The sequence below is a fragment of the Gossypium hirsutum genome, chromosome D08 (assembly GCF_007990345.1).
Source record: "Gossypium hirsutum isolate 1008001.06 chromosome D08, Gossypium_hirsutum_v2.1, whole genome shotgun sequence".
Classification (NCBI taxonomy): Eukaryota; Viridiplantae; Streptophyta; class Magnoliopsida; order Malvales; family Malvaceae; genus Gossypium; species Gossypium hirsutum.
The window spans coordinates 14,747,458-14,767,518 of NC_053444.1; the positions used below are offsets into that span (position 1 = coordinate 14,747,458).

The 20,061-nt window shown below is 33.9% G+C and overlaps 1 protein-coding gene and 1 long non-coding RNA gene across 13 annotated transcripts; one reads left to right on the forward strand and one right to left on the reverse strand.

Moving 5' to 3' along the window:
• Nucleotides 1-1,894: 1,894 nt before the first annotated feature.
• On the reverse strand, nt 1,895-5,297 carry LOC107914269 (uncharacterized). Its single transcript, XR_001688758.2, has 2 exons — nt 4,093-5,297; nt 1,895-3,342 (listed from the first exon to the last, which is right to left on the reverse strand). It is a non-coding gene; the product is annotated as an uncharacterized lncRNA (long non-coding RNA).
• Nucleotides 5,298-12,876: 7,579 nt separating this feature from the next.
• LOC107914231 (EH domain-containing protein 1) lies at nt 12,877-17,071 on the forward strand. 12 transcript variants are annotated; one of them, XR_005917527.1, is made up of 10 exons: nt 12,915-13,836; nt 13,925-13,980; nt 14,070-14,112; nt 14,198-14,259; nt 14,724-14,852; nt 15,717-15,820; nt 16,064-16,116; nt 16,481-16,506; nt 16,640-16,732; nt 16,883-17,071. XR_005917527.1 is itself a non-coding variant. In XM_041099922.1 (9 exons), exons 3-9 carry the CDS (start codon nt 13,954-13,956, stop codon nt 16,887-16,889), a joined length of 465 nt encoding a protein of 154 aa, XP_040955856.1. In that variant the 5' UTR covers nt 12,892-12,908; nt 13,065-13,836; nt 13,925-13,953; the 3' UTR covers nt 16,890-17,071. The 12 variants fall into 12 exon arrangements, 8 of the variants coding, with proteins under 8 accessions (XP_016698566.2, XP_040955856.1, XP_016698572.2 ...); XM_041099922.1 differs by lacking the exons at nt 16,064-16,116; nt 16,481-16,506 and adding an exon at nt 12,892-12,908 and having other exon boundaries at nt 13,065-13,836; XR_005917528.1 differs by lacking the exon at nt 16,883-17,071 and having other exon boundaries at nt 16,393-16,506; nt 16,640-16,738.
• The last annotated feature ends 2,990 nt before the right edge of the window (nt 17,072-20,061 follow it).

Genomic DNA, 20,061 nt, shown 5'->3' on the forward strand with positions numbered 1-20,061 from the left:
TACAGGTTATAACAAACCTGACAGAACCTAGCGTTTGACTTTATCTTGCTGGCATATTTGACATTTAACCACGTAATCTGATATTTTGTCTTTTCATTCCCAGTCATCAGTGTAAATTTCTCGGTTCACACAAATAGTTTTGAAAGCACAAATTCTCGCTATTATCAATATCGATCTCTAAAGTCTAAACATTTTAACAAGTCTTCATTTATCTAACAATTCCATATCATTTTTCTATTATTCCCAAATTTTTTATAGAAATATCAGTTTAGTTCTCAGCTTGGTTAAAATGGCATCGTCACGTTCCAAAGTCAAATGAGTATTCGTTACTTTCAGAGCAAACAAAGACTTCTGACTCAAAGCATCATCTACTACGTTAGCTTTTACTCAGATGATAATCAATAGTCAAATCATAATATTTCAACAATTTGATCCATCTATGTTGTCTCGGATTTAACTCTTAAGTTTCTATTAACATAACTTTCGACTGTTCGGGCATTTATCCAACCAAACAAAGCTGACATTTTTCTGTAACAGTTTTGACAACGGCAGAGTTATTATCAACAAGTCTACAGCAAATGATCTAGAATATCTATTACGTCCCAAAAAATTGTCCCTCTGTCATAACTTTCGGAGATTTTCAGTTCACAATGCTAAAATTTTGTTTCAGATAAATACATATACTTCTGCCAATATTATAAGTCTCAGAAATTTTACTTCTTGAACTCTGATGGGCGTCAAAACCACCAAATATAAATTTCTACAACAAAAATAACAGTACATTGAAATATAGAGCAATAAGGTCGAATCCACATGGACTGGTTATCTAATTTCGCCTTTTTTCGTGACCAGAATTGTTGTCGTGGTCATAGTCGTGCCCACGACCCGTGCGTAGTAATGCTGAAAAATAAAAAAGAGGGTTTCAATTGATAAAGAAAATAAAATAAGGAAATACGTAGTGTAATAAAATAAAAATAAAAACAGATTCGAGATTGCAAAAATAAATTTAAGCAAATAAAGTAAATTGGTAAATAAAATATTTTTAAGCTTAGCCTTAGCCTCGGTGTACTCCAATCTTAAATCGATCCATAAAATAGATTTTTCCTTCCAAGCGATAAGCTAGTTATAGTGACCAAGAACATCCCGACCACCAACTTTTCCTTATGTAGTCGATCCCGAAAATACTTGCAAACCGAATCTTGCCAAATTTCTAACTACGATACACGTGTTCGCAATTTAATATTTTGACAGCCTTATGATCTGAAAAGCCCAACTCAAATCAACGGCCTCAACCGCGTTGGTTTTTTAAATCCGATCTCTATCTCCCTTGACGGAATCCAACTGGCCTTTTCCACCTAGACATGTCAATTTGTTTGTGGGAATTCAAACACAACACAATCGATTCGACTTCCCAACTGTATGCCAAACAACTCCAACCCAACGTGCACTTTGAATCGAAGTTGAATCAACTTTAAGGGATGAATTTGTACTATCCCATATACCGAGAGATAGAAAATGTTGCGTTAAGAGGTTTTTTTTAGCGGGTTCGTATCTCACGATTGTTTTGTTGGAGAAATTTCTGAGCTAAAGCTAAATAAGGGTTTAGTTAATCATTGAAAGAATCATGCTTGAAAATAAATGATTTAAATGGAATTGTGGAAGGTGGAAAGGGAAAAGGGCTTAAAAGGTAATTAAACCAATAAAGTTTGAAAGTCAAAGAAAAAAAATGAAACAGCAGAATGGAGAATGTAAAGATGCATAAAGGAAAAAATAAAGAATTTATTAAATGCCAAGGCCAAAGTGTGTGTCTCATTAGTTGTAGCCACTAGGTATTTATACATACTTTTAGTGCTAAAATTTAGCTAGAATTTTTCATAAATATTATCACTAAATAAATCAAAATTTTAAAAATCAAATTTAAACTAGAGATTAAATTCAAACTAATTACAGAATTTTAACAATATCAAAAATCTTTCAATCTTTATCTAGCCACTTTTTTAAAATCTTCAACCCTTCAATCTTTATCCAGCCATCTTTAAATCTTCAATCTTTCAATCAAGCCCTCCTCTTTTTTTTTTTGTTTCAATTTCGCCTCTTTTTGTAAGAGTTTGAATTCAGCACACCAGCTTCATTCCTGATAAGAAAATCCTAAATTTAATAGCATTTTATCAGATAATTAGCCAAAAATAAATATATTAAAAATATGAATTTATCTTGCTATCAAATTCCCCCTACTTAGCCGATGTTTGTCTTTAAGCATGATATCTACTAAAAATAACTCGTTAATCCTTTTCAAAATCAAAACCCTCTTTCCTAGTCAAGCATACTACAAACAATTAAATGAATAAAAAAATAAACAATTGCAAAACTCAATCAATAAGCATTTTATAAAATCTCGAACAGTATGTCAAATTCAACTATTTCACTAAATTTAGGCTTAGTTAAACATACGAAACGATCATACTTAATATATACTTTTGTTTATATTTTTTTTTCAAACGTAGTCAAGTCTTATGACACGATGTGAGACGACAACCCAAGCACGTCACCCCGGTTACTCAACCTGACATGTTCTCTTTATTTAATTGTTTATTTTTAATGAATTCGAGACATAATCAAACCTTTTGACGTGAAACGAGATGACAACCCAAGCACCTCATCCTAGTTACTCAATTTTATATGTCCCTAATCGATTTATTTCTCATTTCTCAAGGCAGCTTGGTTAGCGGAGTGTTACAAGTTTTGGCTCATCACCAAACCTTTTGACGCGAAATGAGATGACAACACAAGTACCTCATCCCAATTACTCAACTTGGTCACATTTCTAAATCTTCACTCTTAACTAAGCTAATAGATTTAAAACAAGTACTTTCATTAGGCAAGTTAAAAAAAACAAACAATTTTCATGAAATATTGACTAAGGCATAACATTTTCAATTCTACGTTATTCATGATTCACCCACTTATTTAAATAAACTAAACATAAGAAGTAGAGGTTTATTTCCGAAACAAGTTAAGAAATTATTCTTAGCAAAACACATGCAAAGAAAAAAGTATGGCATGATTCCTCTACTGAGCCCACATTGCCCTTAATATGCAAAAAGAGTAACAAGAGTGGAGAAAAGTGTAATCCCGTGCATATTTAATAGGCCGGAGGGCAATAGAAGTGATCGCTTTGCAAGATGGTGATGATGCTTGAGATGTTAGCTCTCATTGTTTCTAGGCGAGCCTCAATGTAATAAAGTTGTTCATCCACAGTGGAAGATGGTTGCTCCTCTTGTTTGCTAGTAGCCGAATTGCGTCTTCGTCAAAAGACTTTATTGCTTCGAGCGATTCGTGTACCTGGGGGAACAAAATAAAATGAAGTAAAGGTGCTGGCAAGCATACCCATAGAATCCAAACAATATTCATCCAAAGGATCCATATTATAAACATACGTTAATGATGAAAAATTAGTTCTGGATGGGAGTATACTTTTACTTAGATGTATGATGTAGGGGCCGAATATGAGAGGTGATGCCGAATTACAGTATGAAAATTACATTCAAACTAATATCCCAAATTGACCCTAAAACCAGAATGCGTGCACTATAAGAAAAATAGTTGTCTTAGTTAAGACAGATGTAGAATCATTGTAGCCCGAATAATTAAAAGCAAGAAACCTATGAATGTACCTTAGGCCCGGTTCATGCACTAAAAAAGCTTTAGAGGTCTTAGAATTGTAAGACCGGGATATTGAGTTAGTCAAAACTGAGTAAGTGGAACCGACATCAAAATCACTAGGTATCTCAAGAAGAACACTATGGTACGAGTCAAATTGGACATCACTAGGGTCAACGAAACCCATGGCTATGTTAAAATGAGAAATAAACATAGAAAATGAATTACCAAGCAATTTGAATTTAATTACATCCAGGGTTTTAACTGTCCTAACTACAAACATATTAAAATTAAATGTCGCATAAAATTTGAACACAAGTTCATAGTATGCAGCACAGTAAATATTCATATATGATGTCTAACCAATAGCAACAAAATAATTAAATACTGACTCACGCATGTTAAGTGCATCAATAGTAAAGAGAAAGATACATTTACAGACTGGAATTGGCCGATGTTGAATTTCCTCGTATCTTGTTTGGTGTTTCGATGTTATAAAATTTAGAAATCCTCGAAGCCTCTGTTCTGGCGGCATTGTATAGGTTTGGCCCCGTTGACTGCGCCTATTATTACGAGAAGGCTAGTACTCATTTTTGACTAGGCTTTGCAGTGGGCTTGGTATATTAGCAGCTTCAGTACTGCTGCTCAGGGTTGACTCTAACCTTCATTGGGCTGGTGTGATAGTGTATGTCGAGCACGAACAGTGGTCGATCTTGTTCGCCATGGAGTTAGTTGTTCACTTTGGTTTGTCATGCTAGCTTCATCTAAACGACCTATATGAAACATTAATAACAGTAAATCAGTTTATGGGTTCAAAATGTTATACCTTGTGTCGCTAGACTCATCGAGACTAATGTGTGAACATTTCATCTTGACCGGCGTCGGGCTTCTTTGTCAATCTTGACTCATTCCAGCAACATGTATCAATGGTGGTTCTGGAACTTGATCGTCAAGATCGACGACCGATGGTGCTGAAAATCAATTTCGGCATTGGTTTAACAAAATTGAAAAAATGTCGACTGATTAGCGTCTAGTACGAACCATGGGATTTTTTCGGGCTCAAAAATCTATCTATGATGATTTACAGCAACGACGAGCTGTGGTAGACGACGGTGGATAGTGACATACTGTGGTGAATGCTTGAAATGTTGTTGAAAGTTTGGGTGCTTCTAAATGCGGCGGTTATAGGGTGAAAGGTGAGGTTTTGGGGTTGTAAAGGTGGTGGTTGGGTTAGGGTGAAGAAAGATAAAGTTTTAGAGTGGTTTAGGGGAAGGAGTGGTGTTTTGTGTAGGCTCGATAGTGGGGGCTATGAGCGGCAGCAGTGGTGGCTTGCAAGGGGTGGTGTTTGACGGAGGGGAGATAGAAAGTAAATGTGGCGCATAGATGGTGAAAGGTGATATTTTGGGGTCGGATTTTTTTCAATGGAGGTGGCGAACGACGGAGATTTTCAAAGGGTGCTGGCGATGAAGAGGTCGACGATGATGAAGGGGGAACGATTGTTGGGTTAGGGTTTTGGGGTAAAAGATGCGTGAAGAAGAAGAGTGAAAAGAAAAAGAAAGGGAAGGGTGAGGTGAGGTGAGGTGGTGGTTTGAAAAAAAATTTTGGATTTTGACTTTCTTTTTCTCTTTTTTTTTCCCTTTTTTTCCTTCTTAGTCGTCTGGCCTTTTCTCTATTTTTTTCTCTCTTTTTTTCCTTTTGGTCGTTTGGCCTATTTTTCTTTTTCTCTTCTTTGGGTCGTGTTAGGCCGTTCAGCCCGTATATTTTCTCCATCTTTTTCCCCCTTTTTTTGGGTTTGGTCTATTTGGTTTTCCTTAGCTATGTTAGGCTTTTCAACTTTTGGGAATGTACGCCCCAAATATAAATGTGCCTACACCATAATTTATTTCCAACTTTTAAAACAAATGACTGTCATCATCCATGCTCTTGGAAAATAACACGATCAAAAGAATTAAAATAATATTTTATTTAATTTTCAAACGATACTAGAATTAAAAATTAAATTAAATAAAAATAAATGTGGGTTGCCTCCCATAAAGCGCTTTTGTCTAACGCCGTTAGCTTGACGACCTGAAAAATTTAATCGTTCGGCTCCTCGAAAAATAATTCCTCTACCACCTATACTTGAAAATTCTCATAAAATGGTTTTAACCTTTAACCATTGGCCTTAAAACATTTCCCAGATTCCTCGCTTTTAATGTCAACTGCACCATGAGGAAATATTTTAGTAATAACAAAAGGACCAAGCCATTTGGTTCGAAGCTTACTCGAAAAAATTCTTAGTGTAGGATAATAAAGTAACGCTTTCTGGTCAAATGAAAATTGTTTGCGAGATATTTTCTGGTCATGAAACGCCTTGGTTTTGTCTTTATAAATTTGGGTGTTTTCATATGCGTTTCGCTGGATCTCTTCAAGTTCTTGAATGTCCAATTTTTTATAATTACCTGCAGCATCCAATTCCATGTTGCAACTTTTCACCACCCAAAATATCTTATGTTCTAACTCCACTAGAAGGTGGCACAGTTTACCAAATATGAGTTAGTAAGGGGAACATTCCTATGGGTCCCTTGTAAGCAGTACGGTACGCCCCCAATGCATCTTTTAAACATAAGCTCTAGTCTTTCCTATTTGATTTCACAATCTTTTCCAAAATCGACTTTATTTCATTGTTTAAAACTTCCGCTAGACCGTTTGTTTGTGGGTGATAAGTCGTGGCCACATGTTGTGTCACCTCATACTTTTAGTAGAGTATCAATTACCTTGATGCAAAAATGAGTTCCTCAATCGCTGATTAATGCTCTCGGTGTGCCAAACCTGGAAAAGATAAAGTTCGTTAGAAAATCCACTATAGTTTTAGCATCGGCATGTCGGGTAGCTCTAGCTTCTATCTATTTAGATACATAATCTACTGCGAGAATAATGTAAACATTATTAAATGATGAAACAAACGGTTCATGAAATCGATGCCCCATACATCAAAAATTTTGCATACATGTATAGGTGTTAGGGGCATCTCATTTTTCGGCTTAAATTCCCCATTTTTTGACATCTCTCGCAAGTTTTGCAAAATAAATAAGTGTCACGAAATATGTGTGGCCAAAAAAATCCACACTCAAGTACCATATGTGTAGTGCGTTTAGGACCGAAATGCCCTCCAAAAGCATAAGAATGACAAAAGAAAAGGATAGATTGTACCTGGATTTGTACGACACGTCGTCAAATTACCTTATCGAAATAGTGTTTCCATAGGTATGGATCATCCTACATATAATATCATGAGTCTCTCTTGAGCTTGTCCTTTTTAGAACGTGATAAGTTGGAATAAACAATATCTGTAGCGAGGTAATTTACCATATCTGTAAACCATGGTAAAATTGTCAGAGCTGAAAGAAGACTTTCATCTGGGAAGTCATCTTTAAGAGGTGTGTCACCTTTTGAAAAGAGAATTCAACTCAAATGATCAGCTACTAAGTTCTCACTTCATTTCTTGTCCTTAATCTCAAGATTGAATTTTTGTAAGAGAAGAATCCACCGATTCAGCCTAGGTTTTGCCTTTTTTTTCCCGATCAAATATTTTAACATTGCATGGTTAGAAAAAACATTACCTTTAGTGCCTAATAAATACGATCTAAATTTTTCCATAGAAAACATAATGGCTAATAATTATTTTTTAGTAGTTGAGTAATTGCTCTGGGCAGTATCTAATGTTTTAGGGCGTAGGATATGACGTGGGGTTCTTTCCCAATTCTTTGCCCAATGACAGCTCCTACACTTTGGCTACTCGCATCGCACATGAGTTTGAAAGCGTAATCCCAATTTGGTGGTTATACTATAGGAGTTTAAACAAGCTTTTGTTTGAGGTTTTCGAACACGTCTTCACATGCTTGATCAAATTCGAACACGTCATCTTTCTGCAAGAGATTGCACAAGGGTCACAAAATCTTTGAAAATTGCACAAGGGTCGCAAAATCTTTGAAAAGTCCTTTATAAAGCACCTATAAAAACCTACATGACCAAAAAAAAAAGTGAACTTCCCTCATAGTCGTGGGGGTATAGAAATGAGTTGATGACATCAGTTTTGGCCTTATCGACCACGATCCCTTCAGCTCAAACAATATGACCTAAAATCAATTATTTATCTACCATAAAATGACACTTTTCATAATTTAAAATGAGATTAAATTCTAGGCATCTCTCTAAAATTTTAACGAGGTTCGACAGACATTCATTGAAAGAATTACCATAAACTGTAAAATTTACCATAAATACCTCAATTATTTTCTCGACATAATCAGAAAATATACTTACCATACACCTCTAGAATGTGGTTCGCGCATTGCAAAGTCCAAATGACATCCATATGTAGCCGAACATGCCAAAGGGACATGTAAATGTTGTTTTCACTTGGTCCTCTGGTCCCACTGGAATTTGGAAAAAAACCTTAATAACCATAAAGACAACAGTAGTGAGTTTTTCCTACTAAACGTTCTAACATTTTATCAATAAAAGGAAGTGGAAAATGGTCTTTTCTAGTTAAAGAGTTTAAGTTCCTATAATCTATATAGAATCTCCACCCATTTTGGACTCGAGCGGGAACTAAATCTCCTGTCACATTTTTTATTACATTCATACCATTTTTCTTGGGTACCATGAATTGGGCTGACCCAATTACTGTCAAAAATTGCATAAATCATCCCGGCATCTAGTAGATTTTGAACTTCCTTTTTTACAACATCCATCATTGGTGGATTAAGGCATTTTTCAGCTTCTCCCTTTGCGCTTGCATTTTCTTCTATCGGTATTCGATGCATACAAGTCAAGGGACTTAACCCTGTTATGTCGGTGATCGTCCATCTGATTGCCCCTTTGTAGTCTCTCAAGACTTTAATTAAATTCTCTTCTTCCAAAATCGAAAGTTTACTGGAAACTATTACTAGTAAAGTGTTCCTATTACCTGAATAGGCATACTTCAAGTATTCCGGTATTGGATTAAGCTCTATCTCTGGGGCCTGCAAAATAGAAGGCAACAGCTTAGTTTAAAAGGAGAAAGTTCAAAGTATTTACCTTGGCTTCTATGAAATTGGGGAGTCTCTAATAGAACAATGGTTTCCCGAATCGTTTCTCTGAACGTCATTAAATTATCCATCATTTCGAGGTCTAAACTCCCGCAAAGCACTGTTTGTAATCCATCCCCTTCATTATACTCAAAATTAAATTTCATTAGTGGTTCAATAATATCAACACTAGAAATATTTGATATTGTGTTGGGATGGCCCATTGCCTCATAAACATTAAACTTTACCACCTTACCGTCGAATTCCATGTAAGAGTTTCACTTCGAACATCAATCTTTGTACGTGCGGTACTTAGGAATGGTCTCCCGAGTAAAATATTAGAAGCATTTTTTAAATGGTCGTCCTCCATATCAATAATGTAAAAATCTGCAAGAAAAATTAGTTCATTTACCTTTACAAGGACATCTTCCAGCACTCATTCTAGATATACGCATGATCTATCTGCCAATTGAATAATCACCCATGTTTCTTTCAAATTACTCGTGTTTAGCATATTAAAAATAAACAAAGGCATTACATTAATAGATGCTCCCATATCACACATGGCTTTCTTTATGTTAATTTTTCCTATTTTGTAGGATATAGAAAACATACATTGGTCCTTAAACTTAGGCAGGATTTTCCTTTGTAGCACTGTAGAAACATTATCTCCCACGTTCACCCATTCGTTTCCTTGGAGTTTCTTTTTACTGGTACACATTTCTTTCAAAAATTTTGTATTGCGTGGAACCTATTTAATTGTATCAAGTAAAGGAATATTGATTTCTACCTTCCAAAATGTCTCAAGGATTTCTTTTTCCTCTCGTTCCTTTTTAACTTGGGCGAGCCTTCTAAGGTATGGAGGAGTACAACAAATGGTTTATGAGGTGCCGGCTTCGTGGGAGCTACTAGTTTAGCTTTTTTTTCCTATTTAGTGTTGTGGTCACGACTTGTGCTAGGTACTAGTTCTGACTCTATTCCATCCTTTACGGTCATAGCACTTGCATTTTGACGTGGGTTTGGCTCAGTTTGAGACAGTAGTTTTCCTTGGTTCTCCAAATGAGTGACCGTGAGCTCTAGCTTACTTATTTGCTGATCCATTTTTTGAAGATGCGCTTCAGTCTTTTGTTGGAACTTTTCAGTGCTAATAACTAACCTTTCTACTATGGGTTCAAAAGATAACTTTGGAGATTGATACTGTTGAGGCAAAAGTGGTCTTGGTTGATATGGTTGATTATATCTAGGATTCGATCCATAGTTTATATTTGTTTGGTCCCTCCACCCTACGTTGTATGTGTTCGAGTATGGATCATAATGCCTTTGAGGTGGCCCTGGGAAATTCCCAATGGCATCTACTTGTGCAATTGCATCCTATAGTAAAATTGGGCACAAGTCAGTTGGATGATCAGGTTGAACACAATTCCCGCATAACCGAGCTAGGTTTGATTTCCTTGCAATCACTACACCAAAACAGGCTTTTAGCGGCGTTTTTAGTGGCGTTTGGATAAAAAAACGCCGCTAAAAATCAAGCATTAGCGGCGCTTTAGAAAAAACACCGCTAAATATCCAGTATTAACAGCGTTTTTTGGAAAACGCCACTAAAAATGAGCATTAGCAGCGTTTTCCAAAAAGCGTCGCAAAAAACCTAAGCACAACGATGTCTTTTTTTGAGTTTTCGGGGCTTTAGCGGCGATTTTTAAAAAGCGCCGCTAATGCTCGGGGCTTTAGCGGCATTTTTGAAAAAGCGCCGCTAATGCTCGGGGGCTTTAGCCGCGTTTTTGAAGAAGCGCCGCTAATGCTCTATTTTTAGCGGCGTTTTTTAAGAAGCGCCGCTAATGCTCTATTTTTAGCGGCGTTTTTTAAAAAGCGCCGCAAAAAATATTTTTAAGTTTTTTGGGTACATTATTTGAAATACTATTATTTAAAATAACTTTTAAGTTTTTTGGGTACATTACTGAGTGTTTTTTAATTTACATATTAAATAATTTTTTATATAATTGTAAAAGAGATTTATCACTATAGTTTAAGGTTTTGGTTTTGGGTATATGGATTAGAGTTTAAGGTATAGGGGTTACTATTTTAAGGTTTTTGCAGATTTTTGTTAGTGGTTTGGATCCTAGTGTTTCTGGATATTTTGTTGTTAGTGGTTAGAGATTTTTGTTGCTTGATAGAAATGTGTTTAACTCTGGACATTTTGTTTGTTGAAAAACGCCGTAAAAAACATTTTATCTGTTTTAACTAGTTTATTTATGTTAATTAAAATACAATTTAATTTAAATTGAATATTTAAATTCTTCAAAAAAAATTAATGACACGTAGAAAAAATTAAAAGTAAAAACATAGAAAAATATTTGTTAAAAATGAAAAAAAATTAAAATACTATTATTTAAAATAATTTTAAAGTTTTTTGAGCACATGAGTACTGATTATTTTTTAATTTATATATTAAATAATTTCTTATATAATCGTAAAAGAAATAGTATTAATTTTAAAATATTGAATTAATTATCATTATAGTTTAGGGTTTAAAATTTAGGAGTTACTATTCTAAGGTAATTTAGGGATTATGTGTTTAGGGATTATGGATTATGGATTATGGATTATGTGGTTTAAGGGTTGGGGTTTAAGGTTTAGGGAGTTACTATTTCTTATATTAGTGAATACAATAATTGGAAAGAAAATATATTTTGTAATATTAATTTGCAATATTAGATCTTATAAGCAAGGTTGAGAAGTGTCCTGTAGGAGTATAGTAAAATATTTAATAAAAAAATACATGTCCATTTTTTAATGTTACTTGTGGAATAAAAAAGATAATCTATTAGTGTACCAAACACTCACTTATTTTTTAATTTTTAAAAACAAAAAAAATAATATTTCTAAGAATGTCATTAGGTTAAATTTAAGGTCAAAACAAGAGCGGTGATACAAGGTCTTCAAACAGTATGGGAGAACGAATATAGAAAGCTTACATGCTTCTAGTAGAATCCATTTTAACCGATTTAACGACCAATAGCAAATTGGGCGAGTTATGCTTAATACTTAGTTTGCTCAAGCGAGGCTGAAAAGTAAGATTTCATCACATTTCGAGATCTCAAAATAAGATTGTCGATCATATGGCCAAAATAGCTTCAAGTGGATTGGGTAACATACAACTATTTGGAGAGCCTCCAGATTCAGTATGAAATATACTAATAGTTGAGCGTAATATTGTTTCTTTATGTTGCTAGTACTTTAAAAATGTAATCAATTTGTACTATAGTAATTGCATTAAATGATTTTAAGGTTTAGGGATTATGTGTTTAGGGATTATGGATTATGGTTTATGGCTTAAGGGTTGGGGTTTAAGGTTTAGGGGTTATAAGGGGTTAGGGGTTATGGGGTTTAAGGTTTGTAAAGCTAGAAAGGTATTATATGGAGTTCAATAATCGCGCTCGGTGTCGAATTGGCTGTTGAAATGTTAATACTATAAGTTGAACGCTTTAAAGTCACATTATGTGTGTGTGCCTTTGTATATCATGATCTATATCTGACAGATTGGAAAGGGAAGGTAAGTGAGTCAAATTTAAATATTAGATTTAAAAAATTGATAAATAAATAAATTAATGTATCAGATTGATATGGATAGGAATTGAATAATATAAAATCATGATTAACGTCTCAATCTTTAATAGAAATTTGATATGTGAGAGATTAATTGCTTACGTTGGATAATTCTAACTTAATAATTAATTATAGCCATTTAATCATTTTTTCTTATTAAAATATACGATATTTATTTTGAGAGTACTTGAATTTTTAAAAAAAATTCAATTTATAAAAAATAATAAATGTTTTATAAAATCACTTAACTAATAATTTTTAACAGATTTAAAATGAAATTATTTTTTGCGGCGTTTTTATGAAAAACGCCGCAAAAGGTAAGCAATAGTAGCGTTTTTATAAAAAAACGCCACAAAAAATAATTTTACTTTAAAATAATTTTTAGCAGACAAAATAAAAAAAATTTGGCATAACAAAATGGCGTCGTTTTGTACAAAATGAAATGATTTTTTGCTGCGTTTTTATTAAAAACACCGCTATTACTTACCTTTTGCGGCGTTTTTCATAAAACCGCCACAAAAGATATTCAAATTCCCGCTCACCCCCCAAAAAAAGATTTTTGGTTACCCGCTCCTTACTCCCTCTTCTTCTCATGTACGTAATTCTTTTTCCCTTTTAATCTCAAAATTCCATGAGTTCCTTTTCCCCCAACATCTCGTAATACCGTTCAAATCCCTAAACCTTTTCTTTTTCTCTCCATCAATTTATATATATACATATATGCATATAACAAATGATTCATTAATTTAGGGTTTTGTTTCTCTCTGAATCGGGACAAAAGGGTTTTCCGATCTATACCAAAAGACCACAAGGATTGATCCATGGAATTCCTTTTTCAGCAGTGTATTTTCTTTTTCCTTTTTCAGTTTTGCTCGATTTTTTTTACTTATTTTCTTTCTCTCTCCACTGTTTCAAAGCCAGCTTCTCTTTTATCGAAGCCATCGGAGATCGGTAATTGTTCTTAGCTTCAAGTGATTCAGCTTCGTTCGAATCGATTGATCGGCAATGTAACGGCGGATTTCTCTCGGTTGTCTCGTTTAAAAGAGCTTGGTTTGGGTTCTAACAAGTTAAATGGTGAAATCCCAGAAGAAATCACCTTTTAGATGGAAATTGCCTTACGGGTAACATACCAGATTCATTTTCAAACATGTCTAATTTGAAGTACTTGAATTTTTCTAGAAATAATCTTGAAGGTGAGATTCCAAGTGGATTAGGTTCTTTATTCAATGATAATTCTGTATTTTCAATGAATGAAAATTTATGTGGTAAGCCATTGAATAATGACTGTAAAAATGTGAGAAAAAAGAAACAGAGGAAGCTGATTTTGTTGATTGCCATGGTCGTTGGTGGTATTGGGCTATTTGTCTTGTTTTGTTGCGGTTACATTTATAGTCTTCTACGGTGGTGGAAGAGGTGGATGACCGGAGAGAAAAAGCAGAGTACGGGTAGTGCTAGTTCGGGAGCAGATCAAAGTCGTGGAAGTTCAACTTCTTTTCGTTGAAGTTCAACTTCGCTGATTTAGGTACGATTTTAGCTTTACTTTTTGTTCAAATTTTCGTTTTACAATTTTTTAATATTTTCTAATGTTAAGGTATGCTGATATATTGCAGTAAACTTTGAGAATATTAGACCTCTTGTAATGGAAGGCTTAGATACATTAATCATGGTATGTGGCTTCTTACTTTTACCTTCTTAAACTCTATGTTCCATATGCTTAGCGTCTGGAATTTCTTATCATTTGCTTGATTTATTCAGAGAAAGAAACAATCTTCAAAGCCAAGTAGCCTTGAAAGCAATGGTATGACTTTCTTGTTGTAACCTTTGATGATTAGTTTACTCCGATTTCACTATCATATGTTATTTTTACAAGTTGGGGCTTGCAGGTAGTTCTTCAAATCAAACATCACCTGCATCTCAATGGTTTTATTCAAAATCATCAAAGAAGGTTTGTTTTGTCATTTTATAGTTGATCTTCCTTTGCTGCTGATGCTCTTGTTACTACCATTTTAATCAAACAACCTTCATTAAGCATTTGCTTAAGACTAGTTATCTAGGCAAGTGATCCTCTCACTCTCACTCTCACTTTCACTCAGACAAATCACTAATTTAGAAGCCCCCCTCCTTTTTCATTCATATATTTTTGTTATCATTTTCAGGAGCTCACATTGGACCTGAACCAACGACCAATAGATTTGTTGTTGTTATGGTAATTCAGAATTACTGTTCTGTAGATCTAGCTTGGAGAGTTTCCATTACTTGGTGGTTTTAAAATCAATTATGGAAATTGAATCTTAATTTTCTGTATATTGTCTATACTGCTTTGTTTGTTATCATTTGATGTTTGTTGTAATTGTGGAATTTTGTTTTGATCTTGTGTGTTATGCACATACTCTCTTTCCCTTTATGCAGTCGGGAACTGATGAAAGAAGTGTTGCAGGGAACACTATGGCTGTCCAGGCAGACATGCCATTCAGTGGCCTCACTACTTTCGGAATTGCATTTTTGTCGAAGTTTGAGTGTTCTCAAATGCCACATCCAGTTAGTTAATTGTTCAATTCTAGTTTGCTGCGATAGTTAATTTTTCTGCTTATATAGAATTTAATACCTTCTTTTCCTTTGAATTTCTGATCCCTTTAGAGTTCTGAAAAATATTCAGGTACTTCGGTATTTTTCAATTTCGCATTTTATTTCCTCCAATCTTTGAATTTAGTTCCAATTTATCGTCATTTATTTGCTGAATTAACTTGTAAAATAATTGTTAGTACCTAGGGTTTTTTTTAATGTAGGGTTGTTTTTAATTTTAGTTGGAGAATATATTGTGGTTTGATTGTTTGTTAGGTTTTGATAGTCATAGGGTTTTTAATTCGAATTTCTAGCTTAAGTAAGGACCTCATTTCTTCTGCCTCAATTTAATTAAATTTAATGGTTAGTATTTGTAAAATTTAATGTAATGTAAAATTTTTGGCATGTTATTAATTGTAAAATATTTGGTATTTGGGGGTTTTTCATTGTTACTGCAATTATATAATTGGTTTTAATGCAGAATAGATATGTTTCAGCAAGTAAATATTTAGGGATGGGATACTTGTATTTTAAGCCTGAAAAGTCATTAATAGGTTGAATAAATACTGCTTATAATTTTTGTTCAATTTTTTCTTGAATTTTGGTGAACTCCTTTAGTAATTATTTGGAGCTTGTTATGTTACGAACTGGTATTGAGTAGATATGGATATTCTCTGAGAATTTTTTTACTTGCATCATAGCCTTTTTTATGATGTTTGCCTTGTGTTTACAAAGATTTTGCATTTTGTTTTCTACCTAGTTTTTTTTTCGTGCTGCCTAATTTGTCGAACTTCTAGCATTAGTGAAGTTTTTATTCAATTTACTTGTATGCTATCATAGGTGCTATTGGCTGGGGTTTACAAGGAGCTACGTCAGGCATGGAGGATGCCAAAGAGCAAATTGTACAGGAGTCCAAAAATTCCACGCTACCATCTCAAGATGAGGTTCTGTTCTTATCTTGGTTCATTGTGGAATATTTGATTTGTTAAAGATCTTAGCTACGTACAAGATTAAAATTTTATTCTCTGGAGTTCTATAGTTGCTTTTGATTGATTGGACTGATTGGAATTTTAGGTGTTCATTTGTAAAATTTTCATAACTTGTTTGTTCTGTTGTTTCAGAAACTGAATATTACCCATGGTTTTGCTTGGTACTTTTACATTTTAAATTATCTTAACACTTTACAGTTTTCTTCTTCCTATGGGTACCATTACAGCTTGTCGTTGAATGTTTCTTTTAGGTAAATCTTGTGACACCTTTTGTTTCTTTGTTCACCTCACTTTATAGCCTATTTTTTCCCTCCTGCATTGGATCTTTTTTTTTAAATCACATGATCTCAAATTTCAATTTCTTTTAACATTTATTGGAAGAATAATGTGGTCTCATTTGATTGTTTCTCCTACCTGGTTCTTGCTTCTACTCGTATTTCTTTTTGGATGAATAAATTTATATGTTTAATCCTCATCATCTTGTACAATATCATGCTTGCAAGTTTCTGCTTTCCTCCTTATTGCAGATTTACTATCCTGTTATCCCTCTATTCTTGATGTGGATATTTCTTGTGAAGAAGTACTTACATTTTCCTGTTTATTCATGCTTACAAGATAGGAGCAAATGGTTTGGAGAACTCGTAAGCACTCCTCTATCACTCCTAAACCAGTTGTTTAAATTATTTTCATAGCCTACTTTGATTGCTATTATTTGTGGGAAAATTGGTCTACATTCTTTAAGCTGATCTTAAACTGCTTCCTACATTGTTTCAGCCTTGGGAAGAAAGTTTGCGGGATGCACACGAGTTTGGAAAACTTGTTCTGTTTTAGAACTTGGATCCAGCTTACTCTTCAGCAGAAGTGGAGGTAATATTTATTATGAATCACAATTAGGTTGTGTTTGAAGCATTTTGTATTTACACGCATAAATTTCTGTTTTCTTTCACTTTTCCTCTCCCTACATGTGTGGTTTGTACCTTTTATCTTTCTTATGAATAATGCATGTTTATATTGCAGGATATAGTTTGGAATGCCTTCAATGAAACTTGCAGAGCAAAGATGGTGCAGCAGACTGCATTGTATTTTTTATTACCTTGCAATGTGTATAGTCATAGGCAAGTTCAACTAGTCAGTGTGTTTCTCATATGTATTATTTATTTTAGTTTTGATTCTAAATTTTTATTTTTATTTTAATATTTACGACAACTTCAGTTCTAACTTTTGGATTTTAATTGTGTTATTAATTTATTATTTTAAATTCTAAAACTAAATTCATTAATTTTTATATTTAGTTTTAAAGTTAAAATTTTCATAGAAAATTTAATTTAAATAATATTTTTTATTTATCCTTAAAAAGTATGTTTAAAGTTCAAATTTAAAAAACAAAACGTAATATAATATTTACCATAAAAATAAATATTATTTGATTAAAATAATTTTTTTTAAAGATTATGTTTTTAGCGGCGTTTTTGTTAGAAGCGTCGCTAAAGGTTTGTTCTTTAGCGGCGTTTGTGATAAAAGCGCCGCTAAAGGTCATGGTTTATAGCGGCGTTTGTGATAAAAGAGTCGCTAAAGGTCTTGGTCTTTAGCGGTGTTTGTGGGAAAAGCGACGCTAAAGGTCTTGGTCTTTAGCGGCGTTTTTAGAAAAAAAACGCCGCTAAAGTTAGCGACGCGTTCTTTAGCGGCATTTTTTTCGGCGCTTTGCAAAAAGCGCCACTAAAGGCCTAAAAAAGCGTCGCTAAAAGCCTGTTTTGGTGTAGTGAATCATACTTTTAACCACATAAGTAAGTTCATCAATCTTATTTACTATGGAAGGAGTACTTACCTCATGAACCCTTCTCGTAGGTTCCATAGGTGGTTAATACTGTCGAGGATTTGCAGCCATAGTCGAAATTAATTCCCTAGCTTTTTGGGGAGTCATGTTCACAAGAGTCCCTCCACTAGTAGCATCAATCATCTTTATTTTTATTGTGAGTAACCCCTCATAGAAATACTATAAGAGCGACTGTTAAGATAAGCCATGTTGTGGGCAACTTACATACAACTTCTTGTATCGTTCCCAATATCCATAGAGTGATTTTGCTTCTTTTTTTTGTATTCTGACTATACTCCTCCTCAATTCGGCTACTTGAAATGCTGGAAAAAACCTATCAAGAAACAATTAAGACATATCAGTCCAAGTATGAACAGATTCTGGAGGTAAATAAAATAATCATTCTCTCGTAGAGTCAACTAATGAAAAAGGAAAAGCTCGTAGTTTTACTTGATCCTCAATTACTCTTTCTGGATTCATGCTTAAATAAACCATGTAGAACTCTTTTAGATAAATATGGGGGTTCTCATTTTTCAAACTGTGGAAAGTAGCAATAAATGTATTAATCCCAACTTTAACTTGAACGGTGTTTCACTCACCGGGTAAGTTATGCATAGTGGTTGTTGTTCATTTGGTGCAGCTACAAGTTGGTGTATAGTTTGATCTGCCATTTTGTCTAAATCTTCGGATGAGTAAATATCTTCAGTGTAAGATCCTTCTTCAAAGTTGGGTTGTGATTATTTATCGTGCCAAATAGCTTCTCTTCAAAGTGTTCAAGCCAACTTTTCTATTTCCGGTTCAAATGCTAGAGTCCCCGATTCTGACCTAGTCATAAAGAAAACAAACAAAAATTAGAAATTTTCACCAATCCCCGACAACGGCGCCAAAATTTGATGGGCGTCAAAATCACCAAATATAAATTCCTATGACAAAAATAACAGTAAGTTGAAATATAAAGCAGTAGGGTCAAATCCACAGGGACTAGTTATCTAATTTCGCCTTTTTCCGTGACCAGAACCGCTATCGCGATCACAGTCGGGCCCATGACCTATGCGTAGCAATGCTAAAAAATAAAAAAAAAGGTTTAAATTGATAAAGATAATAAAATAAGGAAATACATAGTGTAATAAAATAAAAATAAAAACAGATTAAAAAATGCAAAAATAAATTTAAGCAAATAAAGTAAATTGGTAAATAAAATATTTTTTAAGCTTAGCCTTAGCCTCGGTGTACTCCAATCTTGAATCGATGCTTGAAATAGATTTTCCCTTCCAAGTGATACGCTAGTTATAGCGACCAAAAACGTCCCGACTACCAACTTTTCCTTATGTAGTCGATCACAGTACGACCTACAAATCGACTCTTGCTAAATTTCTAACTATGATACACAAGTTCGCAATTTAAGATTTCGAGAGCCTTGCGATCTGAAAAGCACAACTCGAATCAATGGCCTCAACCGCGTGGGTCGTTTAAATCCAATCTCTATATCCCTCGATGGAATCCAACTAGCTTTTTCCACCTAGATACGTCAATTTATACGTGGGAATTCGAACACAGCACCGCCTATTCAACTTCCCAACTATATCCCAAACAACTCCAACCCAACGTGCACTTTGAATCAAAGCTGAATCAACTTTAAGGGATGAATTAGTACTATCCCATATACTAGATAGATATAAAATACTGCGTTGAGAGGTTTTTTTGAATGGGTTCGTATCTCACGATTGTTTTGTTGGAGCAATTTCTGGGCTAAAGCTTAATAGGGGTTTAATTAATCATGGAAAGAATCATGCTTGAAAATAAATGGTTTAAATGGAATTGTGGAAGGTGGAAATGGAAAGGGGCTTAGAAGGTAATTAAACCAATAAAGGTTTTAAATAAAAGAAAAAAAATTAAACAGCAGAATGGAGAACACAGAGATGCATGAAGGAAAAAAATAAAGAATTTATTAAATGCCAAGGTCAAAGTGTATGTCTCATTGGCTGTAGCCACTAGGTATTTATACACACTTTTAGTCCTGAAATTTAGCTAGATTTTCATAAATATTATCACTGAATAAATTAAAATTTTAAAATTCAAATTTAAGTTAGAGATTAAATTCAAACTAGTTACAGAATTTGAACAATATAAAAAATCCTTTAATCTTTATCAGCTCACTTTTTTTAAATCTTCAACCTTTCAATCTTTATCCAGCCATATTTAAATCTTCAATCTTTCAATCAAGCCCTCCTCTTTTCTTTTTGTTCCAATTTAGCCCGTTTTTGTAAGACTTTGAATTCAGTACACCAACTTCATTCCTGATAAGAAATCCTAAATTTAATAGCATTTTATCCGATAATTAGCCAAAAATAAATATCTTAAAAATACGAATTTATCTTGCTAT